This window comes from Scleropages formosus, chromosome 5, assembly GCF_900964775.1.
Source record: "Scleropages formosus chromosome 5, fSclFor1.1, whole genome shotgun sequence".
In the NCBI taxonomy this organism is placed as follows: Eukaryota; Metazoa; Chordata; class Actinopteri; order Osteoglossiformes; family Osteoglossidae; genus Scleropages; species Scleropages formosus.
Window position 1 is genome coordinate 27348097 of NC_041810.1, and position 22683 is coordinate 27370779.

General features: G+C 48.3%; 1 protein-coding gene across 5 annotated transcripts in view; it reads right to left on the reverse strand.

Annotated features, from left to right (window-relative positions):
• peak1 (pseudopodium-enriched atypical kinase 1) overlaps positions 1-22683 on the reverse strand; it is an 87554-nt gene that overhangs the window by 6770 nt on the left and 58101 nt on the right. For 3 of the 5 annotated variants that reach the window (XM_029252339.1, XM_029252338.1, XM_029252340.1), the window contains 2 exons: positions 7403-10815; positions 594-823 (listed from right to left, as the gene is read on the reverse strand). In XM_029252339.1, coding sequence (XP_029108172.1) covers positions 594-823; positions 7403-10686 — 3514 coding nt within the window. In that variant the 5' untranslated portion in view covers positions 10687-10815. Of the gene's footprint in view, positions 1-593; positions 824-7402; positions 11102-16952; positions 16984-22683 lie in introns of those variants that run through there. The other 2 variants (XM_029252343.1, XM_029252342.1) reach the window with 2 other exon arrangements.

Genomic DNA, 22683 nt, shown 5'->3' on the forward strand with positions numbered 1-22683 from the left:
GATCTCAGAAGGGGTATTTTTTTGTGTCCATAATTTAAGGATTCAAATTTCATAGTTCACAACATAATACTGTACAATTTTTCTTAAAAAATTAAATAGTTTCTTGTCAACCTTGTTGAATCCCTTGAGGAGCATGCCGCTGAACAGTGATACCTTCCGTTCCAGACCACTCATCCCTTCACTGAGCTGTACCACTTTGCCCACTCAAAGGCGCTCGCTGTCGTCACCAAACGCAAAAATAATACATCAAAAGCTAGTTCGTCTGACAGGAAGTGAACGGCACATCAAAAGTGTGCCTGTTTCCTTTTTCCATAACTGGCTCTGGGCCCACAATTCACTTGTTTTTCATATGTTTCGTAACACTTTCGACATATTTATAAGGAATCGCGATAGCATCCTCACTGCCAAAGTTTCCATCACGCTAAGTTGAATTCAAGCAGCCTTACCAGACACACAGTGGTAAAACCCAGCAGTTAAGCACCTGACAGAGTAACACACCCAGTGGCGAAACACCCAACAGGATAACACCGAATATGAATAACCCAATGGTAAATGAACCACTAGTGTAATACCCTACTTGCTGGCACTCCTACCTAGGTTGCTATAGGTGGCGCTGCAGGTACTGGAGGCGGGGGAGTGGGAATGGGACACACTGGCCTCCTCTTCTGGCTCCCCCAGGCTGGCAGTGCTCTCGCTGGCTGACGGTGGGGTGGTAGCGGGTGCAGACAGGCCAGGGGGTTCCACGCGGGGGGGCAGCTCTAGTCGGCTGTGCAGGGAGGCCGCCGGGGGCATGGGGCTCTCCGTCTCCTGTCCTGAACCCGGGCTGCGACAAAACAGGAAGGGGGAAACAAATGGAAAGAGATCTATCAGCGCGGAGCATCTAAGACACAAGACCACATTCTGAAGTAGGCCCCGGGGCACTGGGATGCTACAGAAAGAAAGAAGAAGAAATGAGAGTGGAGAGAGAGGGTTTAGCGACCGCGGTAAACCATCACACTGAGCGGTGTGGTGCCGAACGAGAGATCAGTGACTTGCGGGCTGAATGGCACCTTCAAGGTGGATTACGGCTAAGCCCTGCATGCTGGAAAGATCAATGCTCTCTGTGCTCGTGCCTCCATGATGCCCCTGGAGTCCCTGCCCAGAGACACAGGACCTCCATTCTGGGAGAAGGGTTACCGTGGTTACCAAGCTAAGACTGGCAATCTTAATATCGTGCTGTATGATAACATGGGAACCCATGAGGACTCACCTGCAGCCTTCTGCACATTCAGTAGACATTCCAGGAGGATAAAGTGCTGCTGCAATTATTCAAACGCAAATTTAAAATCAGTCATGCTGTTATAGTGCTGCCGACACCCTACACGTTACCTATAAGCACAGTGCCCAAATCTTTAACTGTGACACCATCCTCTATGATCACCAAAGAACCAAGCCACTCTGACAGTGACATCCCAGCATCCCCTTGTGCTACACACATGCACACGTGACAATATATTGTATAGGGTGACCAGTATAGTGGTTATAACTGCTGCCTTTGGACCCAAAGGTTGCAGGTTTGAGTCTCACTTCCACTTGTAGTACCCTTGAGGAGGGTACTTACCTTAAATTGCTCCAGTAAAATCATCCAGCTGTACAAACGGGTAAATAACTGTAAGCTTGTAGCTGTAATAATTGTAACCTTAACGGTATAAGTCGCTTTGGAGAAAAGCATCAGCAAAAATGTAAATGTACAAGCCTTTATAAACTCATCTTCTGAGGTGACAAAGGACTTAATGTGGCACCTCAGAGAGCAAAGAAATAAATCAGTTCAATCAATTTCACAGGAGAGCTGCTTTCAGCAAATACCTGCTGCTAAGAAAAGTGCATCTAATTCTCGAGTCAGTAACGTTAAATTAAAATGCAGCCATACAGCGAATAAATAAAGGAAAATGTTTTCATTGATTAAAAGGTACATAAAGGAAAAGGAGCACATTATTGGGGTGAAACACAACCAGGAAAGGAAACACAGCTCTGTACCTATGCAGCGATTCGAATGACTTGTGTTTTAAGCTTTTGTGTTTTTTTTTTTTAGTACCTAACAGGTTTTCGCTCATGTTGTTCCACATCTTCAAGCTCAGGATGACCCCCCCCCCCCCATATACACACACCCAGGGTTCCAGAGTGCTACCATCCTCCTGGTTCGGCTCACCCATTACTCGAAAGAGCCCTGTCCCAGATTACCTGCGATATTGCGTTTTAAAGAGCATCGTCATTCCAGAGATGCACCTGAAATAAGGATTGAGATGCCATGAAAGAGCCAGGTCAGGTTCGTATATATTCAACTGTCAACGATCACACCCCCTGAATCTTCCCATTTAAGGAGCCTTCGCTGTGCAACTAAATCCATATTATTTAGAGGCACCGTTTCCCAGCTTTGCAAACTTCCAGCTGCATTGCTCAACCGCCTGCTAACGTCCCATTAGGAGACTCCAAGGCACACGGCACATTTCTGGGCAAAGCTTAAAACAGAGCATTAAATTAGACTTCGGGGATCGTACACGGCCATTTCCAACCGCGCAAATATAAAATAATAAATAATACATAAATGCATCTACACTTGGTGCTGAAGGACACCAATGCAGAGTCAAAACATTTGCTGTTCACACGAGGTGTGAGCAACATCCACAAAGTCCAGTGTTGCTCTGTAATCTTCAGTCAGTTCCTCAAAAGTTTCGTCTCTCCTTCTTACAAAAAAAGGACGGGTGGTGCGTCGGCTGCGTCGAAAATGCAATCGCATCACAGTTATGTTGACGGATAACAAACAGCAGCACAGAGACGACCACCCAGAAGATCCAACTCGTCACCTCCACCTCCAGAGGCGGAGGGCTCAAAAATGCCTTGTGATTGCTGCCTTGGTGAGACCGTAACATGAAATGTTGTGTGTGAGAAGCATCACACAGGACATCATACATCTGGGCATCACTGAGGCATAGCAGGTAGCACTGGTGTCTCAGCGCTTGCGCTGTGCAACTAGAAGTATGTTGGATTCCCGCTCAGTCTGTGTGGAGTTTGCACATTCTCCATGTGCTCGCATGGTTTTCCTCCGGGTGCTCTGGATTCCCGCCACACTCCAAAGATACAAGATTCAAGTGAACTGTTGACTAAATAGTCCTTAGTGTGTTTACTGTAGGGCATCGCGCACTGTAAGTGACTTTAGACAAAGATGTCTGCTATACAGTTGGGGCAGCTGAAGGCATAGTGGCTAGAGCTGCTGCCTTTAAACCCAAAGGTTGCCGTTTTAAAATCCCACCTCTAGCTGTGGTGCCCTTGAGCAAGGTACTTACTTACACTAAACTGCTCCCATAATATTATCGACCTGTATAAATGGATAAATAATTGTAACTAAACATCCTAAGTTGCTTTGGGGAGAAGCATTAGCTAAATGAACAAATGTAAAGACTACGGAGTAATCACTGTACAGAGAGAAGCATCTGCTGAATAAATAAATAAATGCAGATTTACTCAAATTTACAGCCTCAACAGTTTCCACAACTGGAATGTTGCTTTAAGAGTGATGGGGCGCAGCAATGTTTACCAGCATGGGCAAGTGCAATTGTGCAATAAAACCATGAAATTGCGCCGCTGTGCAAAGGCAGTCCACTCACATCGGTCAGGTGAGTAAGCCTCTGCGATGCCTGCGATGACAGGGAAATGAATAGACACCAAAGATTGGACTACGAGCCCAAGTGATTCACCCATCAGTCATCCCAGATATGAGCCAGGCTGAGGTACAGGTCGGATGTCACAGGTCACATCATCTTCGAATCCAGCTCTTTGGTGGCACCACAAACTCCCTCCTGCATTGAACTGATCGTCTTCAGGCACAAACTGCGATGGCTCCTCCGACACGTAATTACTGATCACTCGCTCGATGGATAAAAGACACTTTAACTGTACCATGCATCACAGTAATTATGTACACCCTCAGCAAAATCTCGGTAATTTGAGCTGAGTGCCACGTCTAAAGCCGCGGCTCTCTCTCCGTGGTCATTAAACCGCAGTTAATCCGCTTCCTCTCCAATTAGCAGCTGCAAAGGTGGAGGCAGCAGAGGTCAGAGAACGTGAATGCAGCTGTTAAGAGGATCTTGGGGGATGTACGAGGAGGAATCGCAGCTCTCACAGAAAAGAGGGGCGGCTCTAATGTCCGCTTGCATCAATAAGGAGACCTCGGCAGTCTGGATGGAGCGCAAAGAGAAGAAACTCACATGTTGTTCCTTACACATGATGTCAGCAGAATGAATAAACCAATTGGCCAGGAAGAGCTCAGTGCTGGGATTTACCCGGAAAAAAGTAGTAGAGAGAACACTAAACATCATCCCACACATCATAGTGACTCTTACCCCCTGGATAAACAGAAGAACACCAGATATGCTGTTCAAAGCATTACCTGAAGTCACCCCTGCCAACGGCCAGTAGGCAGTAGGTACTGCTAGGGTGGTACTGACCTCCTGACCCAGCGGCACTGAGCTGGAAGTACTGCTTTTAACACTTTTTTTAAATCTAACTTATTTTCATCCACTGTTTATTTTTGCAGTATTTATTTATTCCTGTCTTATTGTAGTGCTTTCACTGCAGCCTTGTTAAGTACGTGTGTGTGTGTGTGTGTGTGTGTGTGTGCGCGCGGGCGCACATACATGGGGTGCAACAGTAACACAAGGCTTGTGATTCCTCAGAACAGTAGTTATAGTCACTGTCTGTTTCCCCCAAAGGACTACAATGCCAGACGAACCCCCGGAGGGGCAGCAGGGAGATACCCTCTGTCAGAAGGCCACTCCGGTAGGAAATCTCCATCCTGCAGGGTGAGGAAACCACAGGCTGATTTCTAGGGGAACAGCTTAGAGCTCAGCCATGGCTCAAGATCCTGCCTTCGTATCCCCACTGAAACACTACAAATCTTCTCAAGAAGTTCAGAAGTCAAAGTCAACTTTATTGTCACTTCCAAATATGTCTGGAACATACATTGGAGGAGTGAAATAGCGTTTCTCTAGAAGCACGGTGTAACACAGATGACAACATACACAATATATACTACTACAATACATAGAAATGTAAACAGATTTAAAATTGGTAGTGCAAAAAATTAGTTTTTGTGCAATAATTGTTCGGAAAAGAGGGTTAGTGTCACCTAATGTAGGTCGATGCAGAATGTATTGAAGAAATACAGCAGCATACTTTCGAATGGACCCCAATGGGTTCACTCTGGAAGCTAAACAACTGGAGGTTCCTGGCAGTTATTATGACACGAAACCTAAAATCCACAAAGGTCAGACGTTCATACTTGGATTAGATGACGGATAGTGTTGGTCACATCCATTCCATGTGCGTCTCCAATAAGCAGAGATGCTGCACAAGTCACGTGGTTTCTCAGCTGTGCAGCCCCTGGGCCTAAAGAGACGCAGATCCCAATATGATGGTATGCTGAGACCAATGACACGCAAACGACTGCTTAGCATGCAATTTAAACCCCCCCTAAAAGACAACTGCACCGTGCTGGGCTGATGCACCAGGCTGCCAAACGAGCTTTTATACAACATCACTCCATTTTAATCTGGATATCGATTCCGTAGTGGGAGCCGCGGCCGTAAAACAGCTATAAAGTCGCCTGCCAGAGGAACTTGCTCTCATCTGAAATGTTGTAAAAGGATCAAAAAGACAACAAACCTTAAAAATTACAATTACTCTCATTTTTAATTAATATGTTGCTCTTCTGATTGCTGTATGTTGGCCCGTGTCACTGTCTGAAGGTGACTGCAAAACATGCAAACCTTTTATTTTTCATTCATTCATTTTCCAGGGAAAATACAGTGATCAGTCGAGATACGAATGTGCGATTTACAGAAATTTGTGGTTGCGAGGAATGTCATTTAATACCAATTTCGTTTTTATGTTACAACTTTTGTCGAATTAGTAAAACACTGGGTGACAGTAGTAGCTATGTGCTGAAAAATGGTTTATTTCTTCCTTTGTAAGATCCTTTATGGTCATGGGATTGAGAGCTGCTGAATCCGTCTACATTCATGAAAGGTCCTTTGGACTCACTCCTCCCCTGATCTCAAATGGTTGATAAACGTGCAAAGCATTTGTTACGTTTAATAATTTTTAAAAATGGAAAAGCCTATATGCAGCTACTCATGTAATGTACACTGGTTCATACTGCGTATGTGACAAATTAACCGTACTCCAGAATGCGTCTGCTAAAGGAATAAATAAACGTAATGTAAATGGCTGAGACACGCAAACACATACATGCACAAACACAGCAGTGTTGGCACCTCTCTGTTCAGTCTCACGTTTCTGTTGTTTTTCAGACTCTTTCAGTCATCATGGCTAATCCAAGTGAAAAACTTATGGAAAAATAAGTGGAATGTACATATTCGCACACGTAACTATGTCCATTGTCAATGTGATGTGAAGATTATTTATCATAAATGGGTGTCACTTTTTGGGGGGCTGAGGAACACACGAAAAGTTTTATCATTACAACTAATGGTAATTATGTCTTCAATTCACGTCTGCAACATGAAGGATTTTTCAGGAACGTGTTACCTTCGTAGGAGGCGGGAAGACTAAACAAAAGAAATCCAACGCATAGACACAGCGGCATTCTCACCACTAATGACACGTGCTGAGTCTCCGGGACACCAGCTCTGCCTGAGCGTCACCAGATGAAGATTTATTTGACATGGTGATGTGCGTTTGGGCATTGCAGTAAACAGTAAATAACACTTAGGTTAATGAGCCAGTCACACTCATAGGAAACCTTGGTTAAACACATTTACATAAGAAATGGCTGTCAGCGGCACGTTCTGTCAGTGAATAAGGTGCCTCCACTCGAATCACTTAATTAACCGCGGATGACGAATGGGATCTTTACAGCTAATTGCACAGTAAGGCTGGAAACACAAGTTTTGGAAAGCAAAGATCGTGTTATTTCCTATGAACTATATGAAGAAGCTCTAACATGAACAAATGATCAAGGGAACTTTCATTAAAGTGTAATGGACCCGTTCTGCCGAAAAAACCTCCTGCTAACTTAAACAGCTGGGAAAATAATATTTGGGAAACAATTCAAATGGCTGCTTGCTAATTAGGGGACTGACGAGAAAAAGGAGAGGCGAGGCTCAAGGAACACACATCTGGCTTATGAGATTAAACTGTGGCTGTTATGAGTCTGTAATTGTGATTAATTACATGTACCTGATGTCCCGGGAGTTTGAAGATGTTGGGAAACAATTCAAATGGCTGCTTGCTAATTAGGGGACTGACGAGAAAAAGGAGAGGCGAGGCTCAAGGAACACACATCTGGCTTATGAGATTAAACTGTGGCTGTTATGAGTCTGTAATTGTGATTAATTACATGTACCTGATGTCCCGGGAGTTTGAAGATGTCCCGGGGTTCTGTGGTTTCCCAGAATGATCCGGGGCCAGCTGCATGGGCTCTATGATCTCTTCCACATGTAGTTGCTCGTCTTCCTTGCTGTCGGCACCTGTACTTGACTCGGGCTTGTATGTGAAGATGATGGTGGGTTTCTGGCTGGGGTCATCTGTCTTGGCCTCGGCGAACCAGTGCTGGCGCTGAACGGGAGGAGGCGGCAGCATGTGGATAACCGTGCCATCCAGCCCTACCAGTTTGCCCTTCTCTTTGTCCCGTTCCATCCGCTCTCGCGACTCATCCTCGTCCTTCCGCCGGCGGAAGAAGCTCTTGAAGGAGATCCAACGCTTGGGCTTGGCGCTCTCTGCAGCTGCCCGCCTCCCCTCTCCCCCGCTGGGACTCGTCTCGCCCTCGTTGGGGCGTGGGGTGCCCGCTGTTGACTTAGACCAGTTCCCAAAGTGCCTCTGCAACAGGTTGGCAGCATGGTATGGGGAGGACGTGGATCTGGGTGGAGGGAAGGGAGCGTTGGGCTCCGCTCTCGGGCTCACTGGAGGAACAGCTGCGGAAGCACTCTGGGACTTCGGCAGCAGCTTGGGAGGGCCTTCTTTCCGAGGTTTTGAGAGGCACCCTTCAGGGGTGGAGAAGAGGGATTTGGGCCTAGTGAGAGTGTCCTTAGTGGCATCAGGTGGAAGCGCATATAACTCCTCCACGCTGCACGTCCTGCTTTGGGTTGCCGCCGGTGACTCAGGCGGAGACTGTGGCGGCTGGATGGAGGCGACGATCTGCGAGAGTACCGCACTGGCTTTTTCCCTGTGGGCCGTGGTGCTCCCTGTTGATAGCTGATGCTTGCTGCTATCATCGGAGCTGAGGGTTGCCTCCCCGCTTGACTTGCCGTACCGTGCCGGCGAGATGGCGGCACCACTGCCTTTTGCTAAACTTCCAGACTGAGCTCGACTGGGTGTTAGTACGCTCGTGGCAGCCGTGGTCGTAGTCACGCTTGAGTCTACCGTGGTTCCACCATTGAGCTCCAGGACATTCCCTGCACCCGGGCTCACTTTCCTGTCTTCCCCGACCTTCTCAGACACAATCTTCCCACTGCTGGACATCTCCGTCGGAGATGACGGGATGCTCTCGCTGGAGCCGATCTCCTCGTAGGTGTGACTGGCCACCCTTGCTCCTCCCCCAGACTTGGGCATCGGTAGCTCCCCACCAACACCCAGGAAGCTCTTGTAAACTGCTAGGTTGTCATAAGCGCTGGGGTTGATGACAATGGGCACTTTGACTGCATTCTTGGAGCCGCGGGCATAGGTGGGCTCATCTCGGATGATTATGGGGAAGGGAGGCATGCCGGCATTGTTGTAGCTGTTGAACTTGATCTCAGACAAGTTGGGTGACTTCACGGGCACTGTTCGAGAGGAAGAGGAAAGACCCGCAGTGGGAGAAGTGGGTGCTGACTTGTGACTGCTGTGTCTGGGAGGCACAGATGGGCCGGAGGGCCCCCCTGCCACAAGCTCTACCCTGGGGACTTTTTGACGTGGACTGGTACTGGACGTCCACACCTCCTGGTAACGGATGTTGCTGCTCTTCTTGCGGGAGGCACTGAGCAATGCAGAAGGAGCCTGAGGAGATGTTGGGGAAATCAGCGATGCAGGAGACAGGGGGTGCCCTAAGGGAGAACTGGCACTATTGACTGGGGTTGTGGCGACAGAGGAACCCTTAGCCTTAGGGGCAGTCTCTGATGGGTAGTCCTCAGAGTGAGTCATGGATGCGGACACATCCACCACAGTGTACGGTTTGCAGACGGGAGGCTTCTCCAGGCTGACCACACGGTAAGGTTTAGCCTGCTCCTCCATTGCAGTGAAGCTGATGGTAACTGGCTGGCCTGGTAGCGCCTGTGGAAGGGGTCCAGGTTCCTTCTGGCTTCCATCTCGTTCCTCAAGTCTGATGGCCAGGACAGCCTTGTGAGTCTCCGAGGCTTTGGGTGACCGCAGTACTCTTGTGGCCGGACCTTTCACTGCATTGTTTTCCAAAGCAGGCTCTCGGGAAGATGAGGGGGAATGCAAACCGTTTGGCAAACGACTTGGGGCACTGCTGGTACTGCTGGACGTGGTAGTTCGCGAATCCTCCGGCAAAGAGGAGGAAGACTCGGGGGAGGTGGTGGACTCAGAGTTTGAGAAGAAACCACAGCCTTGCAGGTCGTTCTGCCCACAAGGCACAAGGTCTCCATTGGAGTCGATGGAGGGGTAACCGTTGAGGATCTCGTCATAGCTGTCATCATAGTCTATGGCACAGATCCTCTGCAGGGAGCGATTCCGGAGGGGCACCGTGTTCCACTTCTTGCCAGCGGCGAAGGGCACCGGTGAGAGGGTGGCAGCACGGAAGTTGGCAAAGCGAGGTTGCCCCCTCATGCGAATCTCCATGGCCAACAGCTCCTCGTCACTCTCATCCCAGCTCTCGTGTTCGCCCCCCTCCTCGCTCTCGCTCTCCTCTTCCTCCTCGTCTTCCTCCTCTCCATCGCTGGAGAATTCGGGATAACAGAAACGGCCCCCCTCGGCGCTGATGACCTCGGCACTGTTGCTCAGGGAGACATGTTTGTGTGCCCCTCCACCACGTCGGCTGCCCGCGGCCAGACACCCAGAGGCCGGTAGGCCTCTCTCCAGGGAGCGCTTGTAGGAGCTGCTGATCCGCCCCAAGAAGAGATCTCTGGAACTGGAGCCAGAGCTGGAGCTGGGCCCAGAGCCGAGGCCAGCGATCTCCTTCAGCACGTCCGTCAGGCCGTTGTTGTTGCTGCTGCTGCCACACGGTGCCCTGCAACTGTGTGGGCCATACCCTTGAATCTCTTCTCCCCCTCCTTCTTCCTCACCTTCGTTGTTGTTCACCCCGCTAGGTCTCTTCCGGTTGGATCCATTATGATTCCATGCTGGAAAGTCGGGCCCTTTGCCAAACTCAGCAGGTGTGCGGTTGCCCTCAGAGTCCAGGCCAGCTGAGGGGCAAGATAGCATCATGGTGGGCTTGACTGCGATGGTGGGTTTCTTGGCCACCGGGGGCCGGAAGTTTCCTGAACGGCCAGGCCCACCGCCCCGCTGGTAAGAGCTACCGAGGTTGGCGTTCGGCCTCCCCTCCGGTGTGCTGAGGCTCTTCAGCTGCGCAGGACGCTCCGGAGGCCCGTTCTTCAGGTCTGATTCGGCCACGCGGTGCAAACTCTTGGGTTTGAAGCAGTTCTTGCACTCGCCTGGTTTCCACACATGCTCTGTGAAGGAGCTGCAGGCAGACATGGCTCCGGTCCTGCTGAGCCACCCAGAGGGGTCAGAACTCCACGATCCCCTCCATGGGCTCCCTGTTTGGAAAACTAAGTCTCCTGCAGAATGGATGATGGAGAAAGCAGGCCTTCAGGAGCTCCAAATCTGAAAGGAATAAACACAAAATTTTCTACTTCAGAAATGGACAGCCTTATTTGCATTAACAGTACAGGGTAATAATGTAAAACGAGGATTAAATACATGAACTTTGAAAATCTACGATCAGTGTGACACTGGACAGGTAAACATTAGTAATTAAATGTACTTATGGTGAATAGCACAGCTGAAACATACACATTTATTGCTCTTTGAAGTCTACAGAAATTAAATACTAATGATATGAGCCCAGTGCTATACTCCCTGTTCACACATGACTGTGTGGCCAGTCACAGCTCCAACAACATCATAAAGTTTGCTGACGATACCACCATTGTGGGTCTGATCACCAACAACGATGAGACGGTCTACAGAGAGGAGGTGAGGCTCCTGGCAGAGTGATGCCAGGGCAACAACCTGTCTCTAAATGTCAGTAAAACTAAGGAGCTGGTGATTGACTTCAGGAAACAGGATACGGTTCAGGCACCCATCTACGTAGGAGGGGACATGGTAGAGAGGGTCAACAGCTTCAAATTCCTCGGGGTCACCCTCACTGCCAAACTCACATGGACTGAGCACACAGCATCGACCATCAAAAAGGCCCATCAATGCCTCCACTTCCTCAGGCGTCTGAAGAAAGCCAGGAAGTCCACTACAGTCCTCACCACTTTCTACAGGTGTGCTGCGGAGTCCGTCCTCACAGAATGTATTACGTCCTGGTGTGGCAGCTGCTCCATACAGGACAAGAAAGCCCTGCAGAGGGTGGTCAAAACAGCTCGGGAAATCATCGGCACACAGCTACCAGCAGTCGAGGACACCTACACCACACGCTGCCGCAGAAAGACGATGCCCATCATGAGAGACCATAGTCACCCCGCACGGGCACTTTTCTCTTCCCTGCCATAGGTCTATTCGAACCCGCACAGCTAGGTACGGGAACAGCTTTTACCCCACTGCTATAAGACTATAGAACACTAACCAATGTGCCAACTTTAGTAACTAGAGTTGGACTGCTCCACCCAAGCACATTGGTAAATTACACTGTCACTTTAAGCATTCTCATTCTCTCATTCTGAGTTCTCTGTCAACTGGCATTATTGTTACTACTGTTACCATTATTTATTGTTATTGCTGTCACTGCTGCTATTGTTATTTACTGTCATTGACACTGTTTTGTTTGTCATTATTTGTGCAGTATTCCTGTTGTCTTTGCCCATAGTCTGTGGAGAAGCATTCAGGAAGATTTTCATGATACATGTACATGGTACTTGTATCTATGGCAATAAACTTGAAACTTGTTTCAGAAAATCCAAGGCAATAACCCTCACTTCAAAGTCCACAATCACATTTTGGAAAGCATTAAAAGCAGCCCATGAGTAACACAATAACAATACATCCAGGAAATTCCGATTATGAGTCATAAGCAGATGACTTGACTTTGGGCAACCGATCCAGTAGAAAAAAGTTGTACTGACAACTACCTACCACTGGGTGGCGCCGACACCTCTGCCACATCAGGCTTTCACCCTGCTTCATTAATCCGCTACTCCGTTTCTGTCTCCCTGAGCATGGGACCCGGATGCTATTTTTGTGCATGTTGATGAGTTTAGTGCTGCTATCCGTAAGGAGCGAGGCTCATAACCACACAAACAGGAGATTAAAGTGCTGAATCCAGTTGACGAGAGACCCCGAGAGCCCATACTGAGAAAGTGGCCATCAACAAACTCAACAAAAAACATGTGATGTCTTAAGAATGCCAAAGACTAGACACTGGCAGGGACACTTTCTAAGGCTGAGAATTCAACCGGCTGACATTTCTATAAAGATTATTATTAATTCGTATTTAGCTGACTCTTCTGACCAAGCCAATTAACCATGATACACAACACTAAGCTACTTAGTTGTCAACAACGCAACAGAGTAATGCAACACACACACACAATTACACTCACAAACATTACGGACAATTCAGAGGCACCAATGTGAGTGAAACGCCTGTATTTGGAATGCGGGAGAAAACCAAAGTATCCTGTGTAAGATCAAAAACATGGGAAAAGCATGCAGAATTCATGCAGACAGAACCGGATTTGAACCCACATCCAAATGTGCAGAGAAGTACTGTGAATCAGCCACACTACCTGCTGTGCCATCATGCTGCCCAAACAATCTTTACTTCTTTCTGCTTGAGCCAAGTGCAAAATATGTGTTACGGACACAAGAAAAGAGCAAACACACTACTGTAGAGGGGGTATTCCAGAACTTTCTGCCCCTCTTTGACAGACAGAAAATATCATAGGACATACTTTCAGGGTAGGGGAAAACAGTTACATCAATTTTTATCAATTTATCAATGGCTTGATCTCTTTCTGAGAGAACAGCATCCCTCGAGGGACCTAAAGTAACAACCTGGAGGTTTCAGGGTCATGTCCTTCACCACTAAGCACAACCAATACACTTCTTTTGTGTGTTCGGCTCCTTCCACACCATGTAGGCATCATCATGCTTTGCTTCACTCATTTTCCCGTTTCTGCTGCTCGGACTCCAAGGGACCTTGACTATCGAGGAACCTCAGAAGGTCCCCAGACACCAGCAATATTAAAACCGTGCCAAAGTTTCAAACAAAGGAGCGAAAAGTTTAAATCTTCCCTTCTCAACATTTTTTTTAAGCCAGAAATAGCGGAACGCGGGGCTCGAGATGGACGCCCACTCACACTACATAAAAGCGCTTGTACATGTGTTTGTACGGCTTTGAATCCCCCACGGAGCACCGGAGAGGACTCCAATTAAAGTGGACCTTGGTTAATTGCATTTTCAATGACGCGATGGATTATGAGGAGAGCTGTTTGACTCAAGGCTCTTGCTCCACTCCAGCCATGATTTGTGATTTTTCTGTTTTACTCACATAACAGATGATAGCGAGTTATTTTTTAACGGCCTGCCTGTTAGCATATATGCATTTTGTAATGACAACACTGTGTGAGAGAGCGCTGGATCTGAATACATTGTGTCCAAGGCTTTAACACTGGGGTCTCCAGTGTTCATCCCCCCGAGAACCCCCTTACAATCCGCTAACAAAGTCTTACTGCACATAACACTACATGGCTGATCTTACATGCTGTTTCTTGCAGCTCTGTGCCACTGCTGCACACTCTCAAATGTTTAGCGCCCCCTACAGTCTCGAAATATGTGACACTGCTGCAGTTTCATCAGCAGTAAACCTCGGGTCTTGGAGGTCACAGGTTTGAATCCCACCTCCTGCTTTAATAGCCTTGAGCAAGGCATGAAGCAATAAGGGAAAAAATCTCTGGTTGGGTTCTGACCTCGTTCCTTTGATTGGAGTACTCAGCTTGAACTACTTTATAAATTGTAAATCGTAAGAAATTTGCTGCAAAGAGGAAAGGCAGGATCTACTGGAGTTTAGAGCTGTTGTACTCTTAAAGCGCTGCCCCTGCTGAATGGATGGACCAATTGCCCCATTCTACCTGAGAGCCAACTAGGAGAGACAAAAAACACATTTTCCATTTAGTGATCAGGGGAGTAAATCATAGTCAGAAGTCAAATTTTTTTCTGTAATTTACTGTCATGCAATAGCAGCTCTAGTTCAAAAATGTGTTTGTGTGTGTGTCATCGTGCTGAATGCTAAAGGCTTAAGTGCGCTTACTCTGCCTGAAATTTCATTATTACACCTTCTCTCAAACCATGCTCCATTTTCATCCTGTAATGGAATGGCTGTGGGTGTACACCTTATTTTGATGAAGCGTTGCAGATAGACTCCAGCGCCTGCTAAGAGGGGCGGGATCACATCTCCCCGCGCAGCGGCTCGTTTCCGTCACAGCTGCCCCTAGACCCCTGACCCCCAACCCCTCGCCATGACTCACGCTCTGCAAATGTGGCTTGAGGAAACAGATGGAGCATTGCAGCCCATCGTAGACTTGCTTCCTGACAAGACTGGCACTGGTGTGAGACATGGGTTGCAACCATCAGCGAGGGGGAAGCAGGTCAACAGGAGACAATAGCGAGGTCAGGAGGTAAAGGAGCGCAGTGGGTAGGTACAATGTCACTGGAGGATTAAATGAAAGAGATCTATCAACAGAGGATGGGGATGGAAGGGGTGTTTGCTGTTTGTGTAAAGGCACCAGAGAGGAGTCAGTCAGCTGTGTATCCTCTCTGAGCGACCCCACTGTCCGTCTCAATGATTCTCATCGGCAGCTTCCTACGCACTCCAGCTGATGGAACACAACCACTGAACCCTCGACGAACGGCATCAGTCTGACATGCACACAGATGAGCTATAATGAGCACAAAGTCTGGGAGATAACCAGTCAACGACGGACTACAGACAACTAACTTATGAATATCCAGAATTAAATACAGCAACAGGGACTCCTGCCATCGGGCTTGCTGGTACACACACTCATTCACAAGCGACAACAAATAAACAAACCTGCCTGTTGGGGGGGGGGGGGGGGGTCACTGCTACACAGCGGGTAGTGCTGATGTCGGTTTCCTCACACAGTCCAAAGGCACCTGTTTCAGCTTAACTGGTGACTCTCTGCCTGTAGTGTGTGTGTGTGTCTCTTACCTACTTGTAGGGAATTCAGTGCAGTGTATCTAGCACTGTAGGTCACCTTGGATAAAGGTACCAGGTAAATGTTAATAATTACCGTTTTTCTATTTGTACATCTTAGACAGCATAGCTTCCCCCCCCCCCATGAGGAAACACACTCCTACAGGGCGCACATCCCCATTCTGGCCATTCTTCACCTTCACGATCATCATTTTTACGACCTGGCATGAATGAAGTAAGATACTTTCTCTAAACTACTCCGGTAAAATTATCCACCTGTATAAATGGGTAGATAGTCATAAGTTGCTTTGGATAAAAGTATAAACAAATAAATATTAACAACACACCCAGTATGGGCTGACAGACACACTGGCAGGATTCACTAACACTTCCCATAATGCAACACTCTCAAATTACTAACACACCAAGAGACTGAGATGTGGATGCAGACACACACTTCTATACAGTTTTGGGAACGAGTCGCATTTTCCTTATATCCAGTAGACAGGATCACAATCACAAGGAACATGATGCCAACAACCAAGACAACAATTAGGAGATCATCTCCCGAGAAGTGGATAACTAAGGACAATACAATAAAAGAAGTGATAAGGAGAGCAGGCTGGCAGCATGGGGTGGCTCTCTGGGGCTTTGAAAAGTGAAGCCCAGCATATGGCCGGTTCTACGTGGCTTAATAGATGGGGCAGGGGGGAAGCTGCTTTCTGCGGCCTGATGAGAAGCTCAGCCTCCGAGGAAGTCTACGCTGTCTGTAGATACGCAGCACCACACCACAGGAGAAGGAGCTGCTGTTATTGGCGCGGCGCTCCACCTCGTACAAATGAGAACATCTGCCGAAGGAACAACAAACCTTAACTCTAACAGTGCGACAGTTCGACTTGTGGGGAAAAAACCGAATGCAGCGATACATGGTCAGTGAGGGAGTCTGGGGTCTAAACCTCAGTTTAAACAGTGTGGAGAATGTGGAGGAAGAGCCATGGGAACAGCAGATCTCCAGCGTCCCCCAGACGACTAACCGTCAGGCCCAATTACCTCGAGACAATTATTAGTGTTAATGCTGCAGGCCGCTTCATTTGGACCCTCGGTGACATCTCTCCTCAGAGGACCACCGTGGTAGTAGCGAGAAGGAATGGTCCGCTGACCGAGGTCTGGCACTCTTCGCAGCCACCCCAGAGCTGCTGCCCGTCTGCCATCCTAACCAAGTGCTTTGCTCAACTGCCCTACACCGCTGCTCCCGTTTTTCCGCCCCTCCTCCATCGCTCTGAGCACTGCAGCGACCGCAACCCCGACCGCCCTCTCAGCCACACCCCAACCACACATTGACCAACCCCTCCCTACTAACTGTTAAACCGTACCAACCTCATGACCACACCCCAACAGCACTGGGCTTCCTGTGACGGCCATGTGGTATGAAATCAGGCATCAATAACATATGTGTTGAGGCCCTGGAGGAGCATATCTCCAGTCAGTAACAACTCCCTGCGAGGAAAATGTGGCATCACACAAAACCCTAACGTACACCGAAGGCTGTGCGAAATAGAGTATAAAAAAGCTGCATCACCGTGTTTTTACTCCGGAACAGGTGGTTTCCCATGTTCATCCCAGCTCTTACAAGAGCCCAGGCTTTGGGAGCCAGACGGTTGATATGAGCGCAGTTTGTGAGGCACCAGAAAGTGCTGCTTTCCAACACCAGCCCTCCAGTCCCAGCAGTGTGAAACATGAAATCTTTTTAAACACGCTACAGTTTCCACGTGATGTCACTCAGAGAGGAAGTGCGCCACAGAAGGGGCTGGATTATCTGCCTGCTCGGTGCATTACGAGGACGAGCTCAAGAAGATCTACTGTGAAGCCCACACTTGCTCCAAAGTAACAGTTTCAGAAGACAGGCTGTCCAGATCAGAGACCGGAACATCCTAGGGTGATGGTAAGGTCTGTGTGTGTGGGATACGGATATTGACTATGGTTCGGGTGTAAGTATGGGTCATGATTATGAAATGGGGCTACAGGGGTATGGATCATGATTAGGGGTGGGATTATAGAAGTTCAGGTCGAGATTATGGTACAGTGATATAGGGGCTCAGGTCAGGTTATAGGGCAGGAACAGAAAGAAGTGGGGAGCGGTTATGAGGAACATGGCTTGGGGAGCTTAAGGGAGTCATATGTAGCTCCAAGGCAGGGACACACATGGGTACAGCTTTGTGGTGGGAATCCTCCACCAAAGATGAGGTCTTTCCCTGTCTTCGTAAAAACAACACAGTAAGCGAAGCAGGGAAATTTTCCACTGCGGAGGTCACGGTTTCAGCTTAAAGGGGAGATGAAAACATTAATTTCTCACCAATAAAAGCATAATCACAAACACCAAGAGGTGGAAATTATACCATAAAACACTGAAAAAGAAAAGGAACAGAATTATGTAACTCGAAAATATCGTCTCCAGTGGACAACAGCTGCATGATTGTCTGCATGCCTCTTTCAATCACTGCAACATACAATTGGGCCCATTTCCACATTCACAGAACTTTTAGAACAAGTTCCTTGACATCACGACATCTCGGTGTTCAAATCTAATCTAAGTATTTAGCTACTGCACTGCCGGTGCTGCTTGTTCATTCCACACACTTTCTGAACCGCTTGTCCCATTCAGGGTCGCGGGGAACCGGAGCCTAACCCGGCAACTCAGGGCGTAAGGCTGGAGGTGGAGGGGACACACCCAGGACGGGACGCCAGTCCGCCGCAAGGCACCCCAAGTGGGACTCGAACCCCAGGCCCACCGGAGAGCAGGACCCGGGCCAACCCACTGCGCTACAGCACCCCCTCACACTTTTTTAATTCCGTGCCACGAAAAGAAGACTCCCAGGACTGCATCGTCCAGGGTCTACCAGGGGGCCAACAAAGCTCATCTGGGCCAAGCTGGGTCACACTGATTTCTGAGGACACGTCCAACCTCCTATACCAAGCAGTCATCTCACTCTTGATCCTGAAGAACTGAACCCCAATGTTTTTCCTGCACATCTCTACAGAACCTGGAGCCAGAGATTGAAAAAAAAGAAAACGATAGAATCAATCTGAATAATTAAAAAAAAAAATTCTGCGGACCATTAGAAGATACCATTTGGCCAATGCCCACTTCCTGGATTGTCGGCTGCACCTAATTAAGAGATGAGGGTCAGGCGCAGCCAAAGTACAAGTACATACAAATGAATGAATAGAGGGAAGTCATCGCTGTACTGGGCAGCTATGACCGCATTGAGTGTGGTGGATGCAGTCACAGATGAAAGGTCTGTTTTGACCAAGTCTGTGGTTGCACTGTTTGTTTTCTATTTTTTATTTAAAGGAGGAAAAAAAAAATCTGTAAATTTACCCTGCACCGCACACATCTGGCCGCTCCCTGAACCCGGCACGGCCCAGATGTGCTACAGGCACCCAGAATCAAGGACAAAAACAAGAAGCACATATTCCTTTAAAATCCACATCCCAAGGCGCGCTGCAGAGACGCATTCCACCTGTGAGACGGAATGGTCCTGACTCGTGTTTGTATTAAGGGCCAAAAGTACAAGGGTTAAACCTGGTATTACCGTCAGAGGTCAGTGGTAACGGTGACCGCATTGACACGCTGTTCCAATGCGCTCTGTAAATGCTGGAGAAGGAAGGGGAGGAGCCAAGTGCCGCTGTTTCTGGATTGGCTCTGGACAGCACCATGTTGAACCGCAGAGAATGGATGCCGTCGCCGCCGCCATGGCGATGTGGTAGCCAGACCACCTGCAAGAGCTGAGTCTGGGGTGTGTTAAGCGGGAAGAAGAAGACTAACAGGGTGTAACACACATCCACCAAACAGCAACTGAGAGGCATGTCTGACTGCGGTGAGACGATTTTTGAATAATTTCTATCGCTATTTACCACTACACCAAATTAGTTAAATGAGCAGAAGTCACGGTTGTCAAGATGAGGGTTCACATATGCACACACCCCTCTGTATACACGTGTCAAATTTTTTCAGCAGAACTACCATGAGTCATGCAACAGGCGCTGTATAAAGAGAATCAACCCTGAGAGTAAAAATACTCCCCCAACAGGCACCCGAGGCACTAAAAACTGGGAGGGTCGAGGGTAAAAACAGGAACTGCGGTGTGATGTCCTGTTTCTCCACATCAAAAGGCACTGAAACGCAGAGAGCAGAAGGTCAAGCGTACGCAGACCTCTAGTGGTCCAACATGTTGGCGGGTCAAAGGTCAGCGCCACACAACAGACAGCTGGAGCTGGGGGCCAAGGGCTGGCACCAACCCAGTGGGTCGGATCACCTTCCAGAACCAGATGTTCAGAACACTCCTCTTGCTCCGAGACCCTCGGTTCAGGGGGGACGGACCGCACTGCGACTTCCTGAAGGTGAGGGCGGCACAGGTGTGTCGGACCAAGCTGCTTCGTGTCACGTGGGGACATGGCTCTCGGGTGAGAGAGCCTGCAATGTCGCCGTTATCTGGACCGCGGTCCAGTTTATCTCCTGCCTGGGCTCACTCACCAGGCAATAACTAATGCAGCAGAGTGGCATTTAATTACCACTGATCAGAGAGCATTTGCTGCCCAGGGGAATTAGGTCCCGCTCTTATCTTAACCGCCAGGGAAAAGGGGGGTGGGAAGCTAACTCTCGGATTGCTCCTAGATGCCCCCCCACCCCACAGTGAAGGGGTGCTGGCCGGCGAGACCTCAGACAATAAATCTGTCCAACATCTTTAGACTCAAACTAAGTGCACTGCTGAAAATGTACTGTGAATGAATGAATGAATGAATGAATGAAACCTTTATTACTCCCGTGGGGAAAACTAAAAGAGGCTACAACAGCAAAGCACACAACATGAGGGCAGAAAAAAGAAACACTGAAGAGACTGAAATCACAAATGAAGGGTAACAAATAAATAAATAAGCATACAATATTTACAGGATAAAGGGGGTTGAGGGGCGGGTGGAGTAAAGTACTATAGGGTAGTACAGTCACCTCATTCGGGAAAGTCATTTTTGAGATAATATGGGCCAGAATTAAAAGATGCCCTTTAACACCTGTCCAACACGTGCGCTTTGATAACGGCTTCACCAAACAAATAAGCTGTTTGTATGTAACCCCTCCACCCCCCCATCTGTTGACGCTCATCTGTTTACTCCGAGTCGTCTGCCGCTTGGGAGAAACGCCGCTGCCAAGAGCCTAAATGCAAATCTCCTTTCACTCAGCACAACTACGGAACAGCATATCGATTACGACGCTTAACAGTTTTGTTCTGAATGACAAAACCTTGTGTCTCGCACTGAATGAATAAAACTTTATGGACAACCAACAGCTCCCTCCCCAACTGAACCTGCGCAGACGTACTGCTAGTGACCACGGCAGTGATTTATTGATCCAGAACAAGTTTTGAGAGGAAAGCAGAGAATTTTCTTTCCAGAGTTCGAGCGTGAACGTTATTACGTTTTTGTTTTGCCTGCAAGCACGAGGGAACGGCAACAGTAAATCTGAATCCAGCGCCCTGAAGGCCAGCAGCAGTTCTGAGAGTAATAAACAATGCCCACGATCAGCTCGGGCCCTGTGCGGCGATCCAATAACTCATTCAATTTACTCGCGATGCTCAGCGCTCGAGGTGGGAGGCAGCGCAGAAGGGCGAATTCTATGAGCGTTTCAAGGGGAACTTGGCGTATCGGCGCAAGGTTGTTGGGACCGTGGAAATGAAACTCACTCAGACATTTACGCTTTCTCTGAAGCGACATACAGCTCAGAGTAAACAACAACATAAAAAACTACAATGCATTTCACAAAAGATGATGAGTCATTTATAGAGACATGCGACTGTCAAACCACTGGGCCTCGTTTGACAGTAGCTGCACCCTGAACTGATAAGAAAGACAAAGGTGACCGTGACAGATGGTGAGATCCAAGTTTCTAGAGCAGTCAGAAGAACAGGAGAGAAGGCTTGAGAACCTTCTGAAATGCTGACAGGGATTCAGCAACTCAGAGGGACAGAGGGAGTTTGTTCCATCTCATTAAAGATGAAACCAAGAAATAAGACTTTTGACTCAGACTTGAGTGGGACCAGCAAGTGACCGGAGGTGGAGGAGTACAGGGCTCTTTCTGGGCTCCAGGGAGGTCAGACCCTGCAGATATCGGGATGCAGATCCTTTGACCGTTTCAGCTCAGACTTCAGCACTTATCCAGGTAACTCATAGAAGTGGTGGACATCTCTTTGGACTGTGAACTTCTTGGACTACACCAGTTCATCACATCTTCACCTGTGATGGGAGATGGAGATGGGACTGAGGCCTGGATTTCGCCTGCTCTCTGCAAGAGCTCCACACAGCTCGCAGGGCGTCTCGCACACCCACACGGAGAAAGGTCAAGGGACTGAAAGAGAACATCTGAAGGTGGTGCCAGGAATGAATGCCAAGCAAATACCGCCGGTGTCCCTGAGCACAGAAAACAAAACCTCATAGAAGCAACACTCCACAAAGAGGGGATTCCTCTGAAAACGAAATGGCGACTGTGGGCGCCGTTTCATCTCCAGCAGGAGAAAATAAGCAGATATCAAACCTACAAGCTTCTCGATTCAAGATGGAAAGAAATGCATAAAATGAAGAATGCACTGGACACATGTGGACAGTGGGGTAATTCACCCATGGGTTCATTTCAGCACACACTAAGGTCAGTTTCACCAGAGCAATGGACCTTTCTTCATTAGACAAGTCAGGCTTAGAACTGAGCAAACACATGACAGACCACTTGCACCTGACAACCACCAGATTTGTTTTACTTAAACTTGGGTTCATTGACCAGGACAGACAGCACTACATTTCAATTTATTTGTCTTACAATGTTAAGTTACTGACAAATGTTTACCCATTTATAGGGCTGGGAAATTTTACTGGAGTAATTTAGGGTAAGTATCTCACTCAAGTGTACTACGGCCAGAGGTGGGATTCAAACCTGCAACCTTCGGGTCCAAAGACAGCAGCTGTAACCACTATGCTGCCAGCCGCCCCTAAATCAACTTCCACTGCGACGAGCAAAAGGACGGTCTCGGTAACTTTTTTAATATCAGAAATTAAAGTAATATGAAGGTTTTAAAAATAAATAAATAAATAGAGCAGCGGGGTGCGGTGGCGCAGCGGGTTTGGCCGGGTCCTGCTCTCTGGCAGGTCTGGGGTTCGAGTCCTGCTTGGGGTACCGTGTGACGGACTGGAATCCCATCCTGGGTGTGTCCCCTCCCCCTCCAGCCTTGTGCCGTGTGTTGCTGGGTTAGGCTCCGGTTCACTGC